The 12,705-nt window shown below is 35.4% G+C and overlaps 2 protein-coding genes across 5 annotated transcripts in view; one reads left to right on the top strand and one right to left on the bottom strand.

Annotated features, from left to right (window-relative positions):
• Positions 1-12,705, top strand: part of LOC136029074 (probable methyltransferase-like protein 24) — a 110,336-nt gene that overhangs the window by 48,467 nt on the left and 49,164 nt on the right. The gene's annotated exons all lie outside the window — the stretch shown is intronic.
• Positions 3,019-12,705, bottom strand: part of LOC136029076 (probable methyltransferase-like protein 24) — a 44,327-nt gene continuing 34,640 nt past the window's right edge. For 3 of the 4 annotated variants that reach the window (XM_065707125.1, XM_065707126.1, XM_065707124.1), the window contains 2 exons: positions 11,480-11,638; positions 3,019-3,290 (listed from right to left, as the gene is read on the bottom strand). In XM_065707125.1, the coding sequence (XP_065563197.1) occupies positions 3,052-3,290; positions 11,480-11,638 (398 nt within the window). In that variant the 3' untranslated portion in view covers positions 3,019-3,051. Of the gene's footprint in view, positions 3,291-8,318; positions 8,466-11,479; positions 11,639-12,705 lie in introns of all 4 variants that reach the window. The other variant, XR_010617967.1, reaches the window with a different exon arrangement.

Genomic DNA, 12,705 nt, shown 5'->3' with positions numbered 1-12,705 from the left:
ATTTCCAGTTGAGTGACAAACCCTCAATTCTAACAGTGAATTTGATTTTTCATGAATGTTGTTTTGACATTCTGAAAGTAACCGGTACTTGTGTATTATTCAGAACATACTCAATAAGTGAAGCTAGGTTCTTTCGTGAAACAAACTGCGATGCAGGTACATTTTAATTACAAATTTGGTATTTGTTCATTATTCAATTAATTCAGTTCAATTCAGAACACACTCAAGAATTTTGCTGAGAAAATCTGGTTTCATAGCCACAAAGACAAAACTCGATTTAGTTTGCTACGCATAGTGCTAGAAGATAGTGCCAAAGACTGAAAAGAGGCAATTATATTTTTCCAGGATCGGGGGTTGTTGCCCACAACAGAGCAGTGCGTCAATGGACACCACATTACTTTATAACCTAATTAAACCTAACCTAACATCGTAGTTTGTTTCACGAAATAACCTAACTTCACTTATTGAGTTTGTTCTGAATAATACGCAAGTACCAAATAACCTTCCCAGAAAGGCTAATCTTTCAAGTAAACAACAGACGAATGTCAAAACCTTTGTCAAACCTCTGTCAAACCTTTGTCAAAGTAGGGAGAAGACTGGTTTCATTTCTCTTGTAAGAACCCTTGGGGCTCCTGACAAACAATTTGGCATTAGAACCTAGCAACAATCTTCTTCAAACAAAGCTGCATTTGACCATCAAGATCAACAAGATATGAATAGTAAAAACCGACAAGGTTAACAGAGGTCATGTAATGATTTGTGTTATTAAGAGAATTGCAGACTAAAAGTTTCTATTTTAAAATGACGGTATTTAACGCTTTTGTTAAACTCTTTAAGATTCAGAATAAATTGAGAAGAGCCATTTTTCATCGAGACCGTAAAAAATGGGGGAAATGTAAAGTATTTCCTTTTTTCTGAACTTGGAACTTCAACAATAGCGTCTTTATGCAGTAAAATATCAACTTCTTTCCTTATAACGTGTAATTCTTCAAAAGTAAAACTTTTGTTCTTTTTTCAAAGCTTTTAATGGTGTTTTCTCAAATTGAATCGCATAACATGTAGGCACAATATTCAAAATATTCGAATCACTGGTTATTGACTGCCTTTTCAAGACAAACATACTAATTATCCCTATTTGAAAGTTATCAGCCAAACGTTGTAGCTGGCTAATGAAATTTATAACAAAATCCTAAAAATTAAGGGCAGGGTATGCTGGAAAGCACATACCAGCTATTTGCGACCACATTTCTAGAAACTCTTTGAGTTTGGGCCTTTCTTGAGGGTTCTGCCTGAATGAGCGCAGCATTGCCTTCTATGCTTCTCACGATCATAATTGGCATTCATGAAATTGTACAACAAGACAATCACTATCTTATCAAAATACATTAAAAGCAACGTATATACATATACTGTGCATCATAATTACTCATTAGTTTTTTGGTGTTAATCCAGGCTAAAGCGAACATCAACTGATATTGCTCTTAGTTTAATCTAGGTGATTACGGACTTCTATCTCAGTTTAACTCGAAAGCGTAGCTAAGGAGCTGCGCTTCGGAATAGAATGAGCTTTAACAAGGGCATGGAAAATATTACTTCCTTGTTTTCAACAAAATGTAATTTCACCAACAGAATCAAAAATTAACAACAGTACAACGGTACTAAATGATTCCCAGAGATTGCTTTGGGTACCCGACTGACCGACCGTGTCTAAAACAGTAAGCTGTACGACAAATTTGGTTCAATAATGTTTCAATTTGGTTCAAAATTTTCGAGCGCTATAATGAGAGAAAGGATGAGACGGCTTGACACGTTCTGCAGATGAAGGATGACAGATTGCAAAACATTGTCGGCTAATAGTCTAGGGCCAAATGAAAAGTAAGTTGACCCTGAATTAGGATGGAGGATACCGTGAGAAGAAATTTAAGGGAAATATAAACTTCTTGGGAGGGTGTAAAGAGGGATCTTTTGAATAGATTGGGCTGCAGGAGGAGCGTGTGTAGCTGTGTTGGTCTCAGGTGGCTTGGTGCTAGAGTGAGATACTAGTAGTAAAAGTAAGGTAATAATAAAATCTTAAATGTTCTCATTGTCTTCCGTTAAAAAAAAGAAATGAATACTTTTGGAGTTAAAATTAAGAGCAAAATTCACTAAGGATTTTGTCAAAATCCTGTGCGTCTGAACTTACCGTTGCTATTGAACTTTTAGATTTTGGAGTTTCTATAGTTTTGAGCTAATGGTATAAACAACATAAATGTTACAAACAAATTTTTATTGAAATTCTGGTTTTATTTTTTATAGTGTAGCTGTAATAGCTGTTCCTTAAAATCGACGTAGATTCTTATTTAGCTCTAAACCCTCAGTTAAAAAGAACTTGGGCCTTTCCATGAAAAAAGAACTAAGCCGGATTTATAATAGACAATTTGCAAGGCATTCTTCTTGGTTAATTTACTGATTTGGAATTACAAAAATGGGGCTTTAGATTGTAATATATGACGAAAAAAAGTTTAGCTGGAGTTAGTTTGCTATTGGTTTTGACTTAAGAGTTTAGGTTTGGCTATAGGTTATTGTCCTTTAGAAAACGCAAATCTTAATTTGTTCCCTTTCTTATCTGAATGTTTTCCAACTATAGTTTGGGGATCAAGCCCCTCTACTTTTTTAACTTTGCCAATGTGATAAGAGACGGAACATAATAGCCTTACTCTAAAATAAACATAGTAGGAAAACTCAATCAGAATTCAAACAAGCGAGTTACATAACCCTTTAAATTTACAACTATATCAATTCAATATCAACTCTACCTATGTAGATAAGACTCTTTCTATATTTGTTATTTTTTATATTTTATCAAGAGGCTAAGATTATTTATTTATACCTGGGTTCTGTGTAGATCTCCCAGTCTCAGTTATTTAAACCCTGGTCTTTAAGGCCATTGTAAGGTGTAGCTGGGTATCATGAGTTGTTTCTATACTTGAAAGTATTGATCGTCCTACAAGTCTTACATAGCACATTAATGATAATCAATGAAACATACAGAATAATTTAATGCGAAAGAATTCAAACAAAATAAAATTTTGGATTATACCAAGCCATCTCATAAATAAAAAAGTCACTAATATTCGCAATTTCGTTTAGTCTATCACTGCCCATTCCAGCCTGCGAGCTGAATCTGATAAATCCATGCTTTTCCAATTTATATATTTGCTGGTATTTGAAGCGGTAGTTTTGACTATCTTGTCTTGACATTAGAAAATTATGAGTTTCTAATGCTATTTGCTTGATTTGGGCTGTAACACCTAAAAAAGAAAACAAAATAGTTACAATTCTCCAGAAACGCTGTAGGACTATCCTAAGGGAAAGAAGAGAAATTTTCCTTGGGGACTAGTTGTCTTTAGATTGAGTATGCAAAGTTTACCCCAAACCTTTCTTTTTTTATCAGTTCAAATATGCCTTCCATTTACTTTTGTTTTATCAAACAGTTCGTGGTAACGAACTGTGGTTAGGGAGCGATTCGGCCCAACAGTAATTGAAGCTCTAAAAACAGAACTTTGGTAACCATAGGTACATTAAAAGGATTGCATTTGTTTGCTGATTTCAAATATATAAAATTCATTAAGTCTTATATTACTCGTCAAAAACTACGAGCCTGAGAAAATTTACTTGATTTTAAGAAAAGGGGAAAACACCCAAAAAAGGTCTAGGAATCTTAATGAAAATTGCACCATCAGATTTCACATTTTCAAGGAGGGAAGTTTCAGGGTATGAACTTCCCAGGAGAACTTCTACACGGAGAGAATTTGCTAAAATTTCTATACGAAATTATTTTTATCTGAATTATTCTCTTTTTGGCAACTCAATTTTACATATGGAGATGTTCTAGGGGAATTGACCGGGGGAAATTTTCCAGCAAGACTGGAATTGTCTTGGGAATTTTTCTGGGGGTAATTTTCCGTAGTAGGAATTCTCTATGGGAGAATTTTCTACGAGAGAGACTTCGCGTTGAGGTAGGCGGGAAATATTTCATGAAGTGGGGGGGGGGGGTGGCGGGAATGAAATTGTCTGTATCTCCAGGATACAGGCATGGCTTGAAAAACGATCATAAATTAAGAAAAACACAAGTTGTTTTGCGAACAAATCAAGGCTAGAACAATTTTCCAGGCGGAAGTATCCGCAGGAAATTTTCCTGCGAAATTTTCTGATATCTTAGGGTACCGAAATCAGCAAACTGATATACAAGCTTTGGACACTTCCGTTTCCCAAAAATAGCAATCTGGTAACCTAATTGTAGATCCCAAAGACCACCGATGTGGGTACTGGAGATCCGATTTTAGAGAATGAAATAAAAAAACAAGTTTTTTCAACTGAAAGTAAGGAGATACATTAAAAAATAAACGAAGAGAAAATATTACATATATGAGGGGAGCTGCCCCTTCTTAAGCCCCTTGTTCCTTATTCTAAAGTGTTTAATGTTTAAAACGAGCTGGTTTTTCCAGCTAAAAGGTTGGGCAGGACTTCAACAGCCCTTGTTTTTCAGTAGAATGGGAAAAAAGTAAAGCTTTGGCATAAAGAACGAGGGGTTTAGGAAGGAGTGTTCCCTCATGTACAGAATAATAAAGAATAATTGCTTATCATTTTAAGTTCCAATGCTGCTCCTTACATTCATTTGAAAAAGCTTGTTTTTTATAACTAATTTGTATTTGTTTTTCAAATCATGCCAAGGCCTAACTAGATGTGATGTTGGCTACCGGCCCGACAAACCCCGATTTCTTGCTATTAAAATGTATATGCCAATTATTGTAAACTGATTGGTAGCGTCCAGCTTCTTCAATTTTTCTGCTTAAGGGTTAAAATTTTGGGTTGTAATTAAGTTTTAGACAAAATTTGAATATTTTAAGAAAATTTGTGATTTTGGGGAATACACTCTTATTTATATTTTTTACTGCAGAGTTTTGGATGAATGGATAGGGGAATTAATATTCATACCGATGGCAATTATACGTGGCTTTTGATCTTCTACGTAGCAGAAGCCATCGCGGCCTCTGCAACAGGGTTCTTTGATGTTTAAATACATTAAAAATTTGCACACAAATGGGAAAAGAAAAATATTAACATTTGAAATTGCTGGTAGCAATATAAACGACATTGTAGCACTTGCTAACCACTCCCCCAAGAAATTTCCTAGGGAGGCTCACGAAGTCCTGCCTAGCCTTTTCCACCTCTGCGCCGGCAGGCAGATGATTGTAATATTTTGTGCTACATTGAACGAATTTTTTGAAAGGGAAGTGAACCATCAACCCCCTAACTTTTACCAATAATAGAGGTGAAAACCAAAATGTTCCCGGGAATATAGGGATTAGATTTCAATTTCTATCCTCCCCCTACCCCAAAACTCATCCTATATTTATCTGAAGGTTAAATGAGAGCAAGGATATTTGGGTATTAAAATTAACTCTTTGAGAATTCTATACCTGCTCCCCCAACAAAACGACCCACCATCCCTCTTTCATAATAGCTGATACTTAATTGTCAATATACATAATTTTTTGAAAGATAAAACAAATTCGTTTAGTTATATGAAAATAAACGTCAGAAGCATTTTTTGAGAGATTAATTCCAAACCCCCTAACTCCTTCCAATATTTATTTAAAGGTTCGTGGAAAGTTCGTCTGTTTGGGCATTGAAATATGCTCATTAAAATATCTTACCCCTCCTCCACCTATACAGTTGTCCACCACCCCACCTTCATAATAATTCTTGCGTAGTTATACATCACTAAATATAATTCTTGTAAAATCACGTGAATCAACTTAGTTAAATCAAGCAGCAAGATAAATGCCAATATTAACCATTATCTTGTGTGGACTACGTGACTTTTCAGGAATGACTACGCTACCGTGTGGCACTACTTTCTCTGCAGCTGGTAATAGCAGTATATTACTAATACTTTTAAATCGACTTGCTGTCTCAGATTTTTCGATCAATAGCAAATTCGTCCTCCATAGGGAAATTTAATAGTTTAGTCCCACAAAGTGCCAGAAAACGCCACTTTCTCTAGAACCTTTAATTTCCGTTTGTAATTATCTCTTCCCCAATCTCCTAGGAACATCAGTTTAAAACGATCACCCCTGAAATAAGAAATGAAAGCAAAAAAAAAAAAAACAACACTTATCCCTGTTTTTTTTTCCGAAAAATTATGCACAATTCCACCTTTTTCTAGATAACAGCTTTAAACCTCTATATCAGGGTTCTATGATGTGCCGAATCTGGTTTTGTGATTTAATCAGGACTACTTCCCTTTTTGCGGATGTTTCCCCACTTTTTGAAAATCAGGCGAATTTTCTCAGGCTCTTAGCTTTTGATGGGTAGCTTTAAACCTAATGAATTTTATATATTTGGAATGAGCATAAAAAGTTGATTCTTTTGACATATTAAATATTATCAAAATCTTTTGGTCTAGAGTTTGGGTTACTATTAGCCAAGTCACTCCTTACTTACAGTTCGTTACTACGAAACCACTGAAGAGCTGCTGTCAGTTTTTGTGTACGAAAATTTGTTGATGAGATAAACTATTTTAAAAATTTAGAAGAGTCGAAAACGTCTTTGTTGTATTACATATCGAAAAAAAGGAAAATGAATCAGCTCAAAAACGAATCAAGTGTTGATTTGATGCAAAAACAAGCCAGAGGCAAAAAGTGGGCCCTTGGCTCCTCCATCCCCTTATTTTCATCTCAATTTTTTTGTAGCAAAAGGATTGACAGGATTCAATGTGAATGATTGAACAACTAAAGTGAAACAATGGCCTCTTAAGCACCGCCACTTCTTCAGCCAACGCTTTAGAAGAAAGGTAAACATGTTGATTTGTTTGAAGGGGAATCAAGCAAGGATTTTTGATCTGCACGACTTAAAGACCAAATTGAACCTACGGCCACTCCAAAAAGCACCTCCCTTGTGCAAACTTCACTACTATACTTTTGATATAAATTAGGCATGCTGCACCTTGCTTGAAGCAAAATCGTACAAAGATTTTCAGTTAGTATAATGATGGAAGATAAAGCTGGTACATGATCCCTCTGATAGCCTTCATGCAATCTCCTAGCCATCTGCTAAAGATAGGTAGGCATGGTGTATCTTGTTTGAGCTTGGATCATGCAAGGGTTTTCAATTGGTATCATTAGATATTTAAATTGAACGAGGAAACCTTCAGTGTCATCCGGCCCTAACCAATGTCAAGCTTCAGCCCAAAATTAGTTGTGTTCCACTTTTTTTAATCAGAGTCATGCAAGTGTTTTGAATCTGACTGATTAGTGGAACAAAGTGGAGTTGGGCTGTTATTCTCCAATGCCACTTCTCCCCACACCTACCATCTATATAGCAGAAAGGTAGGATTGCTCCGCCTTCTTTGAACCAGAATCACACAAGGATTTACAAATAAGCACGATTGGGGACAATATGTGTGGTCATGGTCTCTCTAACAGCTCCTCTCCCTTTACCGGTTGATTTCTTTGGAGAAAATAAGCCATATTGCACTTTGACTGAAGAGAAATCATGCAAGGATTTAAATTTTTATTAATAGAGGCAGTGGCCCTTCCAATTTCTCCCGCTTTTCTCCTCATCAGCTTTTTAGCAGAAGGGTAGGCATGTTGCGCTATGTTTAGACCGACATATCGGTAGATTTTTTAGTTTGAATGACTGGAGGACTTATGTAGACCCAGGGCGTTTCCATCCCCTGGTCTTCTGCCGACCAGCTTTGTAGCACGGAAGTAGACTTTTTAAACAATTTTTGAAGCAGAAAAAAGTAAGGATTTTCAATATGTATTTGTGGAGGCACAAATTTGTTCATTGGCCCCTTCAGCACTTCCCTCCCCGCACTCTCAATGGCAACTTTTTAGAAGAACGGTAGACATATTACGCTTTCTTAGAACCATACCAATCATGCAAAATTTTCAATCTGTATGATGTGAAACCAATGTGGGATGGATTCCTCTAAAATCCCCTCTCACCACCCATCTCACTTCTAAATTTTAGACAGAAATATAGTGCAAGTAGTAAAATTTCAAATCGAAAATATGCAATTGTTTCAAACCGTATGAATTTAGGCAACAGTAAGACCATGGCCTGTCGAAAATACCTCACCACAAGATTTTTAGCAGGAAAGTCGACACGTTCGCTTTATTTTAAGCAGAGCCTTAAAATAATCGTGCATCTGAATGATCTAAGGCACAAAAGTTTGTCCTTGGTCCTTCTAAGACAAACACAAAAATAATTTTCCCGTAGACAGGTATTTTATTTCCACCAATTGGCTTGAAAATCAAGGGGACGAGTACCTTGGACTGACGGGACATGAGAGTGATGATTCTCAGAGGCATGTAGACTGCTTACTCGGAAATTGATTCTGAACAGTGGATGCATTTCAAGGACCATCCACCCACCTTCTGCATCAAAATTTCACTTGAATTTGAGGAGAAGGCTACCTGAAACCAATTGAACGTCACTTAAGCAATTTTAAACCGTTGAACCTTATAATCTAGGCTGTTTTCAGGCTTCGAAATTTTGTTGTATCGGATATCTGATACAACTTTTTGTTGTATCGAAAATTTTGTTGTATCGGATATCGGATATTTTGTTGTATGGGGATATCTGATACTATTACAAAGAGTGACATGTAAGCAAGAATCGCTAAGTTTTTCATCTTCAGGGAAACAGTGTTACACAGTTGATCTACTTAGTCTACCGTTTATTCGCTTTTGTGCATTGTACGGAATGGAAATGTGTCTTCGTGCAAGTGGTTGCGCAAAAATTATAATTAATAATATAACACAATGACGTTGCACTTATGTGGCAATCGCTTGAAGTTAGGCATTGAATCAAATTGCTTTTATCATCTAATCAAATACACAGGAAACAACTAATGGGTTTTATGTTTTGAGGCAAAGTAACGTAACTTCAACGCTGCTATTTTAGAAACAGCAATGTATATTGTCTTAGGCTTCATGCTTTGGGGCAAAGTAAAGCAATAGCTTGTTTACATAGTGCATTTTAAAACTAGCAATATTGATGTTGTGCAAGGAGCTTTAGAATTAGGTTGGTTTCAAAACCGCACTTGGAGACCGTCTTTCTGGAAGGTTTCTCATTTTTTTTTTTTTTTTTTGAGGTAAAAATTATTCAGACCCATCATCTTTAAAGTTTTGAGGGGTTGCCAACTGCAAAATTTAACAAATCGTAAAAACATAAAATTATGCTCGCGCAACATCTATTTCGGCTAGGTTAACTGAAAGTTGCGGCAGCAAAAAATGTTGCCCTGGCAATAAAATTTTTTTTATAGTTTCCGTTTCTGATAAAGGATAATATGTAAGAACATAAAAGGTTACCATACAAAAAAAATGTATAACAAGGTATGGAGAAAATTAAAGGATTAAGGAAGGATCAATGTCGAATGCAAGCGGAGATGGACGATAGCAAGAGAAGATCATCATTAAAGCCTAAAATCGAACCTTCGATCGTTATTTAGTTGAGCTGTGTAACTTGGGATCTGATACTCAATCGGAGTTTGACCCGAATGCCTTATATTGTTAGGACTAAATAATTTGCTGACTTGCAACTTTACTCTTTTAAAGACTCTAAAATAAAGAAATAACACCACGTTTTTAGCATACTAATGTGAAATTGTTTGTTACTAAGTTAAAATCTTGATTTACAAGAAAAGTTTCAAAACCATTTTGATTGCTCGTATTTTACTTAGATTTAAATCAAGAGTAATAGCAGAATCAGAAATACCAGCAAATACTATATAATGAATTTTCTTGCAATAATTAGTAAGAAAGGCTAGAAAGCTATTCAAGTATAGCAGGGACGTACACACGAATTGATTTATTGATTTATACGGAAATTAACTGTATGTGTGGTGTAACCCAGGGACCTGTACTCACGCGTAAGTTATAGAGGCTGACTATAGTAACTGTACTGATGCATTTCCTTTAGAATAGTTTCTAATTGACAAGGATTTAATTGGATGGGAAAAAACATCTTGGAGCGAAAGCTCAAAGTTATTTTACCATACTATTAGCAAATTATATTCAATGGAGGGATTTTATAACAATGATAAACGTTTTAACTCAATGGGAGAGGCAGGGAAGGAGCTATAGTCCCTCTTTAGATTTTGTAAAAATCGATAAAGGCAACATTCAATATCAAATATAACATAACCCATAGGGAACATATGAAGCAAAGACTTTAGTTTAAGATGAATTCATAATCCAAATTTAAATATACCCTCTGCCTTCAAATAACATTCTTCTGCATTAAAGCTTCTTAGGGCCACCCGCATGGCCGCCTTAACAACCCACAACCAATGAGGTCTACTGAATCTACCTTATTGAAAAGGCTTGAAGAAAAAGAAGAAGAAGAAGAAGAAGAAGAAGAAGAAGAAGAAGAAGAAGAAGAAGAAGATTATTATTCAATACAATACAATACAAAATACAATTCAAAATGGAATTAAAATCCACTTTATTCCCCCTCGAAAGGCTCCATGGTCAGAGATACAAGGGGGATAAAACTTGAACAGTCTAAGCAAGTAGGAATAGAACCATATAGACATAAAATCATTCTGCGAACAGAGAAACCCCGAGCACCCCTTTTTTCAGTTACTGCTGCAGCAATAACTGAAAAAAACCTAGGTATGTTTCTGGTATAGCGTAAAACACGGAAATCTTTTTAGCTAAAACCTCGTTTCACCCCAAAAGAGTTATATAGAGAATTCAGGCAATTATGGGAAAACATATGGATAATTTTTTGTATAAACCCTTTTTTGGCACTTGGTTCCCCTAAGAGGAGATATTTTCAGGCCAGTTGTGATGGAAATCTTAAGTTGACTGATAAAGTCTCATTTACAATGATCAAGGCTTCTTAATTAATCCGTTTTCCTCAGCTCACCGATTTGCATTTTGTCCCATTTTTCGACGATTACACCACTTGATAGTCAGATAGTAAAAACGCTTGCTTATTGCGGTGGTAACTTAGTTTCGGATCTTAAATTACTCAAATTTTAAAGGAGCTTAAAATAGAATTTGAAATCAAATTGCTTCTAATTGGAAATCAAGAGGCTGTAGTAGCTAGAGGCATAAAGTGTATAAATGTTTGCATAATAATGAATACAATTTCATGATAATAAAATTAGAAGGCTAAAAGTTGAAATAACAAATATGAAAAAAATTAAACTCGTTTTAAAATGAACTAAAAAGTAGAAAATAATTTTGTTTTGAGTTTTTATGAATATAAAACGCATGCATCTCCATGGAAGTGCTTAGGGCTAACTTTCATTATAAGCCGGCTGGTTTTGTTCCTATTTTTTTCCTCTGTATGTACCTGAAAATTGCTAAAATCGTTTATTTGTTATATTAAGAGAAAAACTCCATCATTGTATTCATGATAAATTTGGTGTTTTTGATAATGATAATGACAATGATAGTTTTATATTCAAACAATTTACCACTATCAATCATATTTGGGGCAGCCTCGTATTCGGATTGTTCAATATCCATTTTTATGACATCGATTATACGATTCCCGTGTCCAAGAAGTGTCATGATTGATCGTAAGCTTTTCATGTGCCAACCCTTGGTGTTTACTTTATCTTTTGCTTGAAGGCCTAAAATAAAAGAAAATGCACATGTTCATTCCAATAATTCTTAATTTAAGCTCTGGTTTTAACTTAAGACTCTGGGCACTTTGTATGGAAGAGATGGCCGTAGGGGATTGGAACACGGCCTACTCTTACTAAAACTAATGGTTATAGCCCTGTTTCAAGGGTTGAAAGTGACTTAAGGACAACCAGCCCCGTTCCTGATCCCTATCTTTCAGCTGTTAACCCAAACAACCCCCTATGATATCGAATTAACATTTTGAAATGGTCATTTTGTTGAAAATCTTTGAAACTTCTACGTAGTTTCTCCCTGGTGTTGATATGACTCACAAAGGCAGAGGTTCCAGGGCCCTAAATTATTCAAATTTACCATTGTTTCATGCCTGAAAAATGTTGAATGGTCGTTAATTTATGTTTTTATGTTTGGAATTAGTTATGTATTTACTTCCTTTTTGTAAGGTTGCTCCTTTTTTCTGTTTTTTTTTCCAAGTGGTATTATTTTATTTATTTCTTGAGTCATTTGAAAGGAAAGTCTTTATCATATAGTTTCTTTTTTTTGAAGCAGTAGAGAATGTCTTTTTTGCTTCGTATTTATAATTCATTTGTCCCTTGGCTTAGTCTTTTCATTCAAAGAGTCTGTTTTATGAGGGAGAGGAGGGGTGCATTTGAGGGGTCATTTGACCACTTTGACTTTTTCATCACATAAATTGAAATCCTTGAGTGATTTCGATTAAAAAAGTGCAATGTGGGCTACCTACTTTTTGCAAAAAGTTGAGAGAGGAGGGGTGAGATAATGGCGGGCATGAGAAAGCTTGTTTAGAGAAACCATGGGTCCACTTTTTTTGTTTAAGTAGTAGTAGCCACGAAAAGGTTCTTTGATTGGTTTTGAGTAGGCATTATCCAATTTTTTTTCCTTGTGTTTCACAACAAGGAAATCGTCAGCCCTTCGAAAGGTTGAAGATTATTCTTACGTATAGACTTAGTCTATATGTAAATGTAAAGCATATCTGGAAACACATACGGCTCTTCAAACTGTGTCCGAAAAGTATGTTTTTAGACCGTTTTGATGGCCC

Source organism: Artemia franciscana, chromosome 7, assembly GCF_032884065.1.
Source record: "Artemia franciscana chromosome 7, ASM3288406v1, whole genome shotgun sequence".
NCBI classification, from domain to species: domain Eukaryota; kingdom Metazoa; phylum Arthropoda; class Branchiopoda; order Anostraca; family Artemiidae; genus Artemia; species Artemia franciscana.
This window is presented reverse-complemented; position numbering and strand designations above follow the sequence as displayed.